The sequence below is a fragment of the Coturnix japonica genome, chromosome 1, assembly GCF_054131305.1.
Source record: "Coturnix japonica strain WE chromosome 1, WE-NBRP24, whole genome shotgun sequence".
Taxonomy (NCBI): Eukaryota; Metazoa; Chordata; class Aves; order Galliformes; family Phasianidae; genus Coturnix; species Coturnix japonica.
This window is the reverse complement of record NC_140663.1, coordinates 34,796,636-34,812,063: the sequence shown is the minus strand read 5'-3', so window position 1 is coordinate 34,812,063 and position 15,428 is coordinate 34,796,636. Positions and strand designations below refer to the sequence as shown.

Genomic DNA, 15,428 nt, shown 5'->3' with positions numbered 1-15,428 from the left:
TAACGTGACTTGGATTTCCAAACACATTATCCCAAATTTTAAATGGCAAATATTTGTGATGGAGTGCTTTCATATAAAGTAGAGAATCAGTGCTCCAGGGGGAAATTTTTTGTTAAGCAGTATTACTTAAAACATAATATCAGAAAAACATGTGTGATGTTGTGACAGCATGTGGAACCTGGGAGATAAGAAACATGACAGTGCGATAGCTCATCACGTTCTCAATTTTAGCTCTCTTCTGAATGGTAACACAAAACAAATTTTCCTGAGTGACCTTACCTATAAATGAAAGGAGCTACTGTGGCAGTATTGGGGTGGCTGTATTGCTGTTGCTGAGGAAGTTGGACAACACCATTCCCTGTGCTTTGGCCGCTGCTTGTTGCTGTGCCTGACAGGGCTGTGGAGGGCCCGGGGGTGAGAGCAGTGCTTGGTTCTTTCCCTTCAGAAAAAGCAAGCCCACAGGAAGGAGAAGCCTTCTCATTAAGTTGGGATTTAGGTGTTGGTTGGGACTGGTTTCCTTTTGTAGTCCTCGGTTTCTCAGCCTCCTTACTTCCTGCACACGCAGATGAAGCACTCTGCTTTGCTGTTGGCACCTTTGATCCAGGTTTTGGGATCCCACTAGAAGATGGTATTAAACTTTCTTTCTTGGCTGTTGCTGTCTTGCTTCCCTTTGGGATTAAGCTTGCAATTTTTGAGCTCTTCTTTGTAGATGTTTCAGTGACCTGGTCCTTCTCATCCTTGACAGTTTTCTCAGTGCAAACTTTATTTTTGTCCCTGTTCTTTTCCTCTTTGTCCTTTGGCTGTAGCAAAGACTTTTTATTGCTGAGATTTTTGCTTCCAGCTTTTGGAGGAGTTAACTTCGGTGATACTTTAGGACTGCTACTAGTGGAACCGCCGCTGTTCACCCCACCACTTAGCACATCCATCTCACCACTCTCTGAAAAGGTGTCATCCTCTCGCCCGCTGTCACTGGGCCCTGAGCTCAGCGACAAAGGGGGTCTCAAAGCAGTCCGAGCATTAACCAGCTTGAATTTTTCCAGCATAGATTTTTGTCCAGATGAAGGAGGCTTCACGCTTTCAGAAGGAGGTGGCTTAAGCCTGTCTGAGGATGGAGTAGGGGAGGTTGCGGGACTGGGCTGCTTCACAGACAGCATGGTCGAGGTTGCACTGTGTTTGACATTCATGGATTTGCTGCGCCAAGGCTTGCTGGCACTTGGAGAGGGTATGGCAGAGACCTGCTGCTGCCCAGTGCTGGTGGAATGCTGCACGTTTCCATTCATGCCTGCAGATGGGTGAGGGCCTTTTGGTGAATCTGCTTAAAAAACCAGGAAGAATGACAATGGTATGATTATTCTCTTGTCTCCTGCCTAAAGCTAACAGCATATACCCAAGCATAAAAAACACATTCATGTATAAACTTTCATGAATCAATGTATATATGATTTCTAATAAGTATGTTTTACACGTGCACAAAATATCCAAGAATACATCATCAAAAATGCCTTTTCCCACCATTGTTGTACTGTGTAATACATCCCTCTATGAGCTCAAGCGTGCCTGAAGATGCCTGACAACCCCATTATACAAATTAAACCTTTCAATGTAAAGATTTTACCTTTTATAAATCCTTAAAAAAAAAATAATCCAATCAGTTGCTAATAATAAAAAAATGTGAAAGACCACAGGAAAAAAGAATGCTACAACATTGGAAGAAAAAAAATTAAAAAACAGAGAAAGATGACTGTTTTGGTGTTTATCTATATATATATATATCATAGAATCACAGAATTGCTTAGGTTGGAAAAGCCCTTAAAGATATCGAGTCCAACCACAACCCAACCATGCTACCCTAACAACCCTCCGCTAAATCATGTCCCTGAGCACCACATCCAAATGTTTTTTAAACACATCCAGGGATGGTGACTCAACCACCTCCCTGGGGAGCCTATTCCAGTGCTTAACAACCCCTTCTGTAAAGAAGTTTTTCCTGATATCCAACCTAAACTTACTCTGGCTCAACTTGAGGCCATTTCCCCTCATCCTGTCACCAGCAAGACCGCCTGGTGACACCCCACTCTCGCTGTAAGCACCTTTCAGATATTGGAAGAGAGCAATAACGTCTCCCCACAGACTCCTTTTCCCCAGACTGAACAGCCCCAGTTCCTTCAGTTTCTCCTCATAGGGCATATTTTCCAAGCCCTTCACAAGCCTTGTTGCCCTTCTTTGGACCTGCTCCAGCACCTCAATATCCTTTCTGTACTGAGGTGCACAAAACTGAACACAGTACTCGAGGTGAGGCCTCACCACTGCCGCGTACAGGGGCAGGTTGACTTCCCTAGCCCTGCTCACCTTAAGCTGAGACTACAAAACATGTAATAGAAGAGCATATAGAAGTTTCATATAGTAGAAAAACTATGCTTGATGTTTCACTTACACAAGAGGACACAGTTATACCCTGTGGCTCCCCTGTCTAAATAATACAGCAGATGAGGACAGAAAGGACATATCTGCCTTCAGCGCAGAATCTGAAGTTGTGTGCAATTTCCATTTTTTCATTCTCAGCCCTTAGGCCATTGTATAGATTAGACTACCCACCTAGAAGTCTTAAGGTCAATAATATAGTAAATAGAGGATTTTGAGCATCTTGGGAGAACAGTTTTTTTTCTTTAACAAATCGAATGAACACATAACAAAACCTACTGATCTAAATAGAATGTAAAATAATTTTGGTTTAAAAATAAGTAAATAAAAATCCAAACAAAATTAACACCATAGAAATGTAACAGCCCCTACTTGATTAACACTATTACCAATTGCACTCCAGAAATCAAATCACCTCCACCTTTTACAGATGTCTTAAGTTCCATCTGCCTTGAGTATTCTATGTGCCCTCAGCTCAATATGCAAACTTTACACTGTTAAATGAATTGCAAAGAAGGTTTTGAGAATATTTTGAATGCTGGGTCCAGTTGGTTGGCAGCAAAACATTAACTGACATGAGTGGCCTCAGAGCATTTTTTGGGAGAGGTGAGGTGATGGCTTATTTTTCTGGCTCTAGGCAGCACCACACATACAGAGCTACTTCACTGTGCTGCTTCAGAACTGTTCCCCACTGCTCAACCAAGGCAGGAACTGTGGCTGGGCCCCTGCTATTTTCTGGTGAGCCTCAGATCTTGGAACAGAGCCTGGGGCGAACAACAGCTGTTACATATTAATAAAGCCCTCAGGCTTCCTTAATTTATATCAGGGATCAACCCTATGGCTGATAGCCTAGGACTGGGTGTGTATGAGGACCTTCTTGCACATATGCACTGCCTTCTACTAAACATGCCTTCATTACACAGGAGGATTGGAGTCTTTAGCTATCCCAGCAGTACTGTAGTTGAAAATTCACCTAAAGTACGTGCAAAATTAATGAAGAATAGATGTAACAACCTGTGCACAGCAGGATGTCATTGCGTTTTCTTGAATTAATTCTGTTACACTTGTATGGCTTCAGGCTGTTAGTTTTACCAAGAAAGAAAGCATCCTGATTAGAAAGAAGAGTACAAGCCTTGCAATATTTTCTGCTATATAATATTGAAGTAATGGAAAAAAATTGTAAAAAAAGAAGCATTCTGTGTTTCACCACCAGCTTGTTCTGCCACATACATAAGACACACAGATTCCAGAACCACTGATTTTTATTTGATCCCTGTGTCACAAACCATAAACAAAATCAAAAGGTACAAACAGAGAACGTGCCTTTAATGTTAAATCCAAAGTTTCTACTGCACACTATTAAGAAAAAGGAAGAATTTGCATGTCTGATTAAAGATGTGGAACAGAAAGATTTCTCCCCTCCTAGTCCAAATGTATGACTTGAAACTTCACATCCTCCATTGCTTTCTGAGCAGTCAGCTTTAGCTCTAGATGCTCATTATATGAAATCTGTCCCCACCTTGTGGTGTTTTTGATAATACAAACTATGAAAAAGATTTCATATTTCTATAAACAAAATTTTACAAGAAGATGGGCTTCTGTATAGGGTCCCATTCCTTTATTATTGAAAGGCATAATAATCTTCTGGTGAAAACAATTCTGCGTTCTGCCCGAGAGCTCTGTGCTGCAGGGCTCAGCCCAATCTCCTTTGGGAAAGCAGAACTTCATCCCCTTACGTGTGCACTGCAGAAAACAAAATTGGCTCCAGAACCCAATATACAATCATGCTCCTCTGCTTTCTCATCACTGACCTTTTCTGTATTTTGTACTGGTGGATAAGACAAGAGCTCTGAGAAAACAGCTCCCAGCTGCAGTATAGCCAGGCAGTGATTTTCCAGATATACTGGAGCAGGCATAGAGTTTCCAGCAGGCTTATTAATACTGCTATGCCAGGTGCCCAGATCAGAGCACTCAATGTTAGTCACTCACACCAGAAAGGTTAAAAGAAAATGGAAGAGCTGTAAGGGGATAGCAGTAAGGATGCCTGACAGAAGAGGAGCTCTGTCTGGTGAGTTCAGCCAGTTCAGCTATCACATTCCAACCAGAGAAAGCAGCCATCCCTTATCAGAACAGGAGGATAACACCATCAGGAATCGCTGGCAGCATACATGCACCAGAGCACAGGTTAACAAATTGGCAGTGGGTGCACTGGCCACAGCATAATCATCTGTAACCATCAGAAAATGGGGATCTAGCTCAGCATTTCCCAGAGTCTTTATAACCAAAAAGCACTGAAATTGGCTTAGGACAGTATATGTGACAAAGATAGACAATTATCTTGGTGACATAAAGGTCCTTATTAGGACTCAGAGACAGTGTTTCTAAGTCCTGAAATGTAAATATTTGTGGTTGTGGGTTTTTTTTTATATTAAATTTGTGTTGAATTATTTTGTTGTAATTCTCAAAATTTCACATTTTCACAGTTTTCTTTTCCTCTGCATTTTACTAAATACGAAGGACACAGATGTGGTGCCACTTGAATAACTTCTTTGGAACCCATCGAAAACTAAAGTCCAGGGCAAGAAAAAGACTCAGAGTTCCACCCCAAAGTTTCTGCACGTCATCTTTATCATTTAGGTGCATCTTTTTTGTTGTTGTTGTTTTTTCCTAATTTAATCACTGTAACATAATGTTACCTATATCATGGCAACGCATTATGTCCATGGGTGAAATTTGGACAGTTCTGAATGAGCAGCAAAGCTGCTTTCACTTAAGGGGACTTGGCTTTCATATGGTATAAACTACGTACTAAGCAACATTCAGAAGAGATAACATTAAATAACCTACTATGACACATTACATGGCAGACACCTATCACATCTTATTTTGGACCACTTTAACTCTCCTTTGTCTATGCCTGTATATGCCTTTCCTTACTGTGACTGAGCTGAGAACTCAGTCACAGTAAGGAAAGGCATATACAGGCATAGACATATATGAGAACAAATTTCAAGTATTGTTTATAATCGGATCAAAAAACCCTTATGCTGTATATCTTTTCTAAGATCACTTTATAGCACATACAGGAAGTTGTACAGAAGCACAAAAAAACAATATCAGAAGTGGTCTGACCTTGAAGAGGTTTGTATGTCCCCAGTTCTATTATCTACTTGCATAATGCAAGTCACCCCCTTTTCAGTTTCGGCTTATGCAGCGCAAAAGAAGAATCACCAGTTATTTGCCCTCAGAAATTAGTGTATGTGGACTGTATATCCATTATAAGCTGTTAAAGTTGTCTTCCTGCAAGCATCTTGATTAGAAGCAAACGTTAAAATACTAGGCTTGCTGTGTGTGCTGGAATGCAAGGTATAGTGCCACATGTTTTTTTAAAGAGACATTTGTCATTATTAGTAATGCTACTGTGAGGGTTCAGGTTTGTCACAAAAAAAATATTGTCAAAAACACAGAACATTCTCAGGTACTCAAAAAAATGAAGAAAGCTTGTAAGTTTCATTGTAATACTTTTTTTAAAATAGCCATTATCATTGTTTTATTTTTAAAAGAGCATGCTACAACTACTTCTCTAGTTAGGCAAAGAAATAGCTTAGTGAATGGAAATACAGATTCCCGTGTGTTATTTTAGAGGGTTATAAAAGAAAAAACATCAGACAGCTATCTTTGCATTTGCAGCAGTCATTTTCTCCAGCATTTTCTTTATACACATATTATAAAACTTGTATTCAGCTTATGTTTGCAAGAAAAATGAATGTTCCTCCATCCATTTAACTGTTTTTTCAAAGAGAGAAAAGAAAGCAGGTAGAAACATCTAAAATGCAACGCTTAATTTAGTTATGCAACATTATAATTTCTATATCCTGTAAAAAGAACTGGATGGTTGTATACAAACAAAGAGACCCTTATCTTCTTGCTAGTGATGACTTCACTAAAAACCTCATCAAGGTTCTCATCCCCTGCTGTGAAGAAATGAGTAAGCAAAGAAATCCATCATGCAAAAAGCCATGTAAATGTGCAATGCGATGTAAACCTTAGCAGTTCAAAGACAGCTTCCAACTAATGAACCAAGAGCAATCATAGCGACAAGCATGCCATGCCTTGAATCATTTCACTCTTTCAAATATTTCAATAGAAAACTTATGTCAACATTACATAGTAATTCTAAAACCTGAACTGCTGTACATACCTTCACTCGAGCGGCCACCTCTCCTACTTCATAACTTCACTATTGTATTTGTGAACTATACAGTGTCTGCTCAGTTTATTCCCTGATCTCCTTTTAGTTTTAGTCTGTGTGTCTTGCCATAAACAAGTCCTTCATAAAATAAATTGCACCACAGAACTATCTAAAACATTCAACTCTGATAGTAAAAAGAAAAAAGTAACTATTGAAAGGATGGTTTTATATCTTCAGATACAGCCAGGGGCAAACTGTGTGCATCAGAATTTTATGAAAAAAAGTAGTCTGGATAGCTGCCTGTTGCTTGGATGAAGAACATTCACTGCATACTTGTTCCTCCCACAGACCCCAAGGATGCAAATGGGTACTATGTATATTGTATCATTTTCAACTGTATTCTAACCCAGAGATATGAATAAAATGTTGTTCATTACACAGAGGGAGAAAGAAATAGAGGACTGGATTAGTTATGCAACTCAGAAGGCTGAATTTTTTACATTATTATTTCTGAGATAAAGCCTGAAGAGGCACATTTTCCAGGAAAACAGCATCAGAGGACTGATGAAATGGAAGGACCAAGGGAAGTCTGTTTGCAAAACAGACAATCATACTTAATGAAGGCAATAAAACATGACCATTGAATTCAAATCCCTGCAAAACTTCATTACATTTGACCTGATTTCCAATTCTCTGTTCAGTCTAATAGGTAGGGTCCTGAAACAACGGGCGTGATATTCTCATGTAAATATAACATTTATCTCCTTTAAACACTCAGATGCAAAGTTCTCATGAAAAACATGGCAGCCTTCCTATGGGTATGAGTGGACTTGAGCATGGACCAAGACTATAGGCAAGCAATGAGGATTTATTTTTCCTTCAGAAGTATCACAACTCAACTACCAAGTATCAGCTCAAGTATCAACTAACTCAATCACAAGTCCTAATTCAGAGAGCCGTCTCCATAGCACTTTGTTGACAAGTCTTATATTTATTTCTTTAACCCTTGTGGACAGCTGCTTCTTATTTTTCCCATTGTGTATTATTTCTGTAGAGTAAGTTGACAAACTTTAATCACTTACCTTTTTCATTTCCATTTGCATATTGTGGAGGCTTGTTTTTGTCAATGCTGTTAAAGCTCTGGCTTCTCCGATTTAAATTGGAAGCTCCCTGAACTTTGGTACTGCTGCCTGCAGCTGGCACTCTTGAGGGTCCTGGAAGCCTAGAAGTATAATCAGAAACTGGTTCGTTGTATGCAATGCAACATATAGAAGAGGTGGTATGCAAATATTAGACCACAACTCAAAACCAATGACCAAAATCAATGATTTCATGTAAGCAACAATAAACAAGAGGATTGAAATTGAGTAGATTCAACAAATGAAAATAAAAGCTTATCTTTATGCACACAGAAGAGAAAAAAGATGCTTTCTAGATTCACAAGACATGTAGAAAGATGCTTTGCATTTGCCATTAACATTGCTAAAACAGATTCACCTTAACAGACCATTAAAGTACAGCATTAACTGGTATTTAAATAAGTTACTTTTGAAGAGTAACTTTTGCAGAAATTGATTAAAACACAAAGATATATATCTGAGACATATTTCTTTTCTCTAACTGTACTCAGTACTCCACAGCTTCATTTAACAAAAAGCTGGTATATTAGTTTTCTTATTTAGTTTTCCAGAAGGCTGCTGTCTTTAGAAATTCTACCTCTTTAGGCTTGTGAGATTATAATTCCTAGTAAGAGTATTGAAAATGAATGTTTTGCCTACATGCCACAGAAGAAAGTATGCCTTTTAGATACAAGCATACAATTATACCGTTCATTTGTTAGTGTTTGCTGCCACCATCTGAACCTTACAGGGTGGCTATGCAAAGGAAAAAAAATGCAGACTCATATCCTCAGCAAGTGAAAACCTGCACTGTTTCCTGTCTGAATCTGCTCATTGATGAAAGATTTTTTAACACATCGTTGCATAAAACTTTCTGCAGCATCTTTGCAGGTCACTCCACTTCTTTCCACTTTGGTTCTCTGACAGACAAAATGAAATGCTTAAACTGGAATAACACTTTTTCCATAGGAGAGGACTATCTATCTTGTGTTTTTCATTTAGTTCAATGATACGATGATTTCAATGGTGTCAGTGAAAATTATGGTACTGAATTCAGAGGTACTGAATTGTATTACACTATATGATGAAACAACAGCACGAGAAGGGAGAAAAACATCACATTACAATGAATTACAAAATGATAGATTTCTTCTAAACCTTTTATGTTGACTATGGTAGTATAACAGAGAGATTCAAACTTTGTGTCCATGAGCAGACACGTGTAAACAGCTTCATGATGTCTTCCTTTATCAATTCAAGCCTCAGAGAGCTAATCCATCCATTATTTTTATGGCTCCTCCTGGCCGTCAGCCTGCCCTGCTTGTCTGTGCCAAGCCCGCAGCAGACTGTCTCTGCACTACAGCCGTACACGTGCTAACCTTTACTGTGACCCATGAATTCTAGTGATCTTCTGCTCCCTGAAGAATGCACTAAAACAAACTTAAAAATCCATTTGCTCCTTCTCATTACCCTAATTTGACAGGCAGTGAGAGCCCTGAGATCATTTGTCAGAGGTAATGAAAAAAAGCAACGAAAAGGCATGTGCAAAACTGGAAATTCATCTGTTCTGTTTAAATATGAAATACTTATGCATATATTCTGCATGCCAGAATTCGAGAACTTGCCACAGTAAGCACATTATACATGAGGTCATTTGCTCTACACACTTTCCAGTTTACCTCATTTGCTGTCTCTTTTAATTGAATTCAGGTTTTAAATTGCTCTTGCAGAATCATGTTAAGCAGCTAAGGAAATGCAAAGAGGAGAATAACAAGTAAGGGACGAGTCACATACCTCTGAACAGGCTTCGGAAACACTGCCACAGATTTAAAGTATTAGACATTAAACTGTTAACCCCAACATGTTGAATGCGGACAAGACAGGAGCATCAGCAGTAAGGAAAACGGAAGACCTATAAACGCAGGTGCAAAGCAACTGGACCATGGTATAGCTCACTTCAAGCTATCGCCAGCAACTCAAATCGTGTTAGTGCACTATGCTGCAAAATGAAATCTTTATTGTAGATTATGCAACTTATAGTTCATTGTTCTCACCAATGAACTGTCCAGCAAAACTATGATTAATGAACACATTAATTGCGCGCCACAAAAAAAAAGAGTAAGCTTTAGATCTCAGCTTCTTTCTTCTGCAACCCGGCTTGTAGATTTTAGTGCTCATGGTGCTCATAGTACTATAAGTATAGGTAAGATCAGAATCAGGGCAGCTGTGTCAAATTCACAGCCAAAGCAAACCATCTTGCTATCAGGGACTGTGTGGGGCCTATGCTTGAAGGAGCAGAACTCTTGAAAGTGCTTTTTACTGCCCTGTTTTGCTTCTGCATGAACTTGGCTCTATGAACCTCTCAGGTAAGTTTCTGATACATGTGGAACAACTATTGGGAACTCGGATGGCTCCCAGACTTTTTTTGCTTATGACTAAAGTAAGAATTTGAGCCAGAGAATGGAGAGCACTAAAATCAGCAACTAACCCTCCACCTGGTACTTTACATGCAGGATACAAAGATGCAAGATACATATAAACCAGAAATATTACTAATAAACAGAGTACAAATCAGCTCTTTCCAGTCCATACAAGGCTTTCCTGTTGCAAAGCTCACTGATGCAAAGTTTGCACGCATAACATCAATACACATTGATTAACGTCCACTTATGTCCAAAGGATAAAATACCAATGGACGTTGACTCACTTGAGTATCGCTTACAAGCAATAAATTAGAGATATTTAACTGACCTAGAAGCCTTTTTTTGACTGGTTGCAATTCCACTGTGATTAGACTGAGTTGCATATCTGGTTGTGAGACTGTATGAGAAGAAACAGAGAAATTGAATTAAAGGATTTCTTTGAACATGTATAGAAAGAACACACTTACCAGCAAGCTATGAGTTAATGAATGTAAATTGAACATGGAGAGAAAATACAAATCAACTGGCAAAAATATGAAGTAATGCAACATGCAGATTTTTATGAAAGATGCAATGCACAGATTATGAAATAATGGATATTGCTATAACTTGACTTATTTTCTAGTAACCATTTTAGGAATCAACAATTTGGGCACAGCGCATGAACGCTAGCTTTGCTGTGCAAAGAGCACTCCAACACTTTATGCCTATGCTTTTGCCCCCACAGAATGTAGAAGACTCAGAAGAATTCCTACTAAAGAAAGGCAATTCTCCTAACAGTACAGCTATATAGAAAGAATTCTATCATAATTTTCTTTATTGTTATGGCAGCACAGTGCATGTATATGATGCATTACCCAGGTATTGAATCAGAGGCTCCATTAGGAAAGCCAACACATGTATTCAAATTCATTGTTACATTTCATAGGAAAATGCACCTTAGTCTATTAAGACATCCAAGTAGTATATCTACATATGCTGTGCTACAGGACTAAAAACTATACGTTCCTTTTAACGCTCTGCAACGTATCTTTACTAAACAGCATATCAATGCCACTGCTGTTTAGCCACTTGCACAGGGGAGGTCTCAAAGGTATGGCCAAAGTGAGGCCTCCTGCCAAGTAATTTCGGATACAACAAGCAGGTGCACCTCCCCATCTATGTGTGGGACCCATGTACTCTACCTAAGGGTAGAATCAAATGCCATCACAGAATCAAATTCCTTGCATTCTTCAGAAAGTGATAGAGAACTGAATAAGCAGAAGCTCTGACAATCACGGTCTTACAGTTCTGCATCTTCCTCTAACTCTTCCAAGTAGTGGTAGAAACCACAATGCTTAGTTCCACCTTGACAGACTGGCAGCACTTACAGGAAATGCCTAGTGACACTGATTCTACCAGAAAAACATTAAGAAATTTCTACTGGCCCAGTGAAGTGAACAGGCTCAGTGTAGAAGAGAGGGGAGAAAAATATTCCCACACAGGCACGGCTGCTCTGAAGAAGAGCACAGCAAAGGCACATGTAAAGGGACAAAGCAACACTCAAATGTGCTTTGTGATTATTTTTCTGTTAATTTATGAACTTATACACAGTAAGGGGTTCAACACTGCCTCTGTGCCTGCCAGTTACAAAATGCACGTGCACGTAATGAAAAATAAAAGGGAATAACTCTTAAGTGTTAACTCTTCAGTGTTAAGAGGGTAAAATCAAATCGTCCTACACATAAAAGCATTCAATTCTCTGACATATATCTTCACATTAATGCTAACAAAGTGCTCTTTCATATGACTATAACTTCCATGGGAATTGTAAAAAATTATAATATCATCATCATAATTACAGTGTATATTTTTTCTATGTATAGTCATCAGTATATCACTTTGTATTTCATTTGCAGTCATTTTTTCTTAATGCCTAGACATATGATATAAATATGATACATGATGCTTTACTGAAGTTGTTAAAATTGTGCTTGAATTACTAGCCCATCTTTTGGTAAGTTCCTCCACTCGTGTTTTGTCTCCTCCATACGAAAGATTAAAATGAAGGAACCCAGCAATATTTAGCCACTTATCTGCATTGACTAAACTCAAAAGTTTGTGGGGAAAAAATGGAATGTCAAATTAAACCTTAAAGCGTTTATGTTGTAGAAGATACAATGATACACAGTACAGTCAACATGGACAGTGAGCTGGAGAAGCAGAGTGAATAGGATGCACCTTAACCATTGGCTGAAGAGCTGAAGGTTCTGCCTTGTCATGGTGCTTGGTAGCTGTTCTAATTCAAAGTGCTACTCCAGTGGAGCTGGAATCTACCCAGATCACTTGAACTCAGTGATGTTACTGAGTTACTGATATACCAGTCCACAGAGTGATGGGACATTTTACTTTGTTTTCTTTTTAATTACTAAATTAAGCATCTATTTGGAAATGATTGCTGGAAAAATTTCTTCCCTCTTAAGCCTGTTTCCTGGGACTCCATCCACTAGCAAATTCAAGAATCTTTTTGTAGACCATATTCAATTTTTCCAGACAGTACTGACAGGAATGGATGGATTTGTCAGTGCGGTATATCAGCACTGTGACTGGCTAAATTTCTTTTTCAAAGCAACGCATCAAATGAAAAGGAGAATTTTCACAGCTCATCAAATAAGTGTATCAAGCTCCTGATTATTTTGGTTCTTCCTTCTCAGTTAGCACTTGATGTGATGAACCCACTGAAACTCTGCACAAATGCCTGTTTTGCATCTGCTGTTCCCTCTGTTAGAAATGTGAACTGCAACATTTCTGAAGTCCAGCCACTTTTGAGATATTCTGAGTGTATAAAATATATACCTGCTGCCTTTCATCCCACCTGATTATCAGTGGGTAACATCTGGCAGTCAGGAAAGTAAAGCTGTTTTGCTGAAAGATATATAAGATATAAGATATATAAAGATATAAGATATATAAAGATATAAGATATATATATATATATATATATATATATATATATATATATATATAAATGCTTATAAACACTGAGAGGCATAATAAATATATTCCTGCATTAAAGTGGGACAGATGCACATTAACGATCCAAAGAGCAGAAATTTAACACTACAGTTTTAGGATGAGGAATGTTATATTTACCAAAAGGTTAGAAAGTGTCATGCTCCTAGTTTTCAGCTGTCTACTCCCCAGACCCTTTCCATTGCCATAGAACTATCAATAGCCTTCCCTGCTATACAGTCACAGCTTCAGCTCCTTGGAGCAGCCACAGCAGCTGCCTGCAAAGCCCAGCCTTGATACATTGGTTTGAAGGGGACACAGGAACTGTGGAGGAGACTGGCACAGACTGGGTATGAGCCAAGGCTAAGAACAAGCCAGCTGGCCTCTGGCTTCATGTTTAGCATTGCTATCTAGTGCATAGAGAATGAGCAAGTAGATTCTTCTGGTTAAACAAATCGTGCCTAAAAGAGGCAATATGGTATAAACACATCTGATACCAAATCTTAGAAGACTCTTCAAACTGGCTTCCAGGTGAAAACAAGCCCTAATGTTTTCTCTCTCACACTCCAGCGAAGCACCTAATCACCACAACAGAGATGAAAGATAGAGCTGGCCCTTGGTGATGTAAACATGCTGAGGCAGCCCAGAAAGAGAATTCATTGTAGAGTTAACTGGGGAAGTACTGAGAGGGAAGCAATGCAGATGTTAGAGACTGTGATGCCCCTGAAGTGATAATGGAAAACCCCAGAGCTATACCACAACCAGTGGCTGTGCAGCACTGTCAGTCACTGTGGGGTGAATGCATTGCAAGTGATAACAGCCAGACAGGGAGCTGAGTGAGAGCATGCAGCCACAGGTAGAATAAAAGGCTTTAAAAAATGGTCCTGAAAGATGCAGGCAATCTAAGAAGTCCACCTCAGCTACAATACTAAAGCTTCTTAAATGTCATCCTGCTGAAAGTGAAGAGAAATACTCAACTAAAATGGGCATATAGAAAGAAGATGAAGCAGGAAGACAAGTAACTGCTAGATACTGGACTAAACTGCCAGAAGATGTTTCTGCTGTACAAATAGCATTGCATAGCAGGAAAGAAGCTCCTTGCTAGAGTGTATAACACTTAAAGTTGAAGGATGCAACTTGTAAAAGCCTAGATAGAGAGTACAAACCAATCTGATTCAAATAAAATATTTTAAATGTCTTCTAATAAAGGTAACCCAAGCAGTGTCAGCCTGCAGATCACCCTACTTCCCATTAAGTCTTTTGAAAGATCAAAAGAATCGCATTACACCACTGTGTCACAGCTGTGTAGCCATTTTCCTGTAACGTTGAGCTGTATGATGGCTCTAAAATGACAGCTATGTGATCTGTTAAAGCCAGAAAGAAAGGCAAAAGGGTCTGTAGCATGTAATCAAAGTTCTACCTTACTGGCATACTTGAATTTTATATGCTGTTGATATTATAAAGTATATTTACATATCACTAGGGTGACTGCACTCCAAAGCTTCCAAAAACAGCGTACTTTTGACATTTCTTGTGCTATTTTAGCCCAGCTCTGGTGAAATAATACTTTTTTATATACTAGAAGGTTGCTCTGAAAGTAATGCCTCCTATTTATTTCTATGGAAACTACAGCAGATAAAAACAGCCCAAGACCACTTTTTATAGAGGAAGTTCTCAGCTACGCTATTCTTTCCAACATAGCGCCTACCATTACCTCTGTATTTATGCCAGTGATGAGCAACAGCCTGTATGCCACACATAAAAAACTTCATGGCCATCCAGAATGTGGCTTGTCTTTCACATCACTGTCACCACTGCTGAAATGCACCACCTACAGCCTCACTGTGCTCACATCCACTGTTTGGTGTCCATAAACATTCAGCAAGCATCAGTGAATGTCAAAGGATTCCATTTTTTCAACATAGAGGAATTCAATGACACACCTTTTGCTTCATATGCACCTCCATGTCAGAAATCATTTTGTCAGACTGCCTCTCTGCTGCAATCTGTCACATGGCAACAAAATGTAACAAAAAATATGCTAAAAACATGTAAAAGAATATTTTTGTGAATGTTCAACCTCTACTGATATACCACCACTATCTGCGTTCGACAGCATGAGCTAATATAAAGAAATAGACTATCTTATTCCAAATGAAGTGCCTGCTATCTGCTACATATACACATTTTAGTCTTACATAAGCATGTGTATTTTACATATCATAGAGATACATATGATATGGAAACATTAATATTTTTCATTCACAGGAGGAAATGTCTGTG

General features: G+C 38.9%; 1 protein-coding gene across 36 annotated transcripts in view; it reads right to left on the bottom strand.

The window, feature by feature from the left end:
• Nucleotides 1-15,428, bottom strand: part of NAV3 (neuron navigator 3) — a 489,648-nt gene that overhangs the window by 121,794 nt on the left and 352,426 nt on the right. For 16 of the 36 annotated variants that reach the window (XM_015857110.3, XM_085537405.1, XM_015857027.3 and 13 more), the window contains 3 exons: nucleotides 10,483-10,551; nucleotides 7,696-7,835; nucleotides 280-1,315 (listed from right to left, as the gene is read on the bottom strand). In XM_015857110.3, coding sequence (XP_015712596.2) covers nucleotides 280-1,315; nucleotides 7,696-7,835; nucleotides 10,483-10,551 — 1,245 coding nt within the window. The remainder of the gene's footprint in view (nucleotides 1-279; nucleotides 1,316-7,695; nucleotides 7,836-10,482; nucleotides 10,552-15,428) is intronic. The other 20 variants (XM_085537384.1, XM_085537390.1, XM_085537466.1 and 17 more) reach the window with 3 other exon arrangements.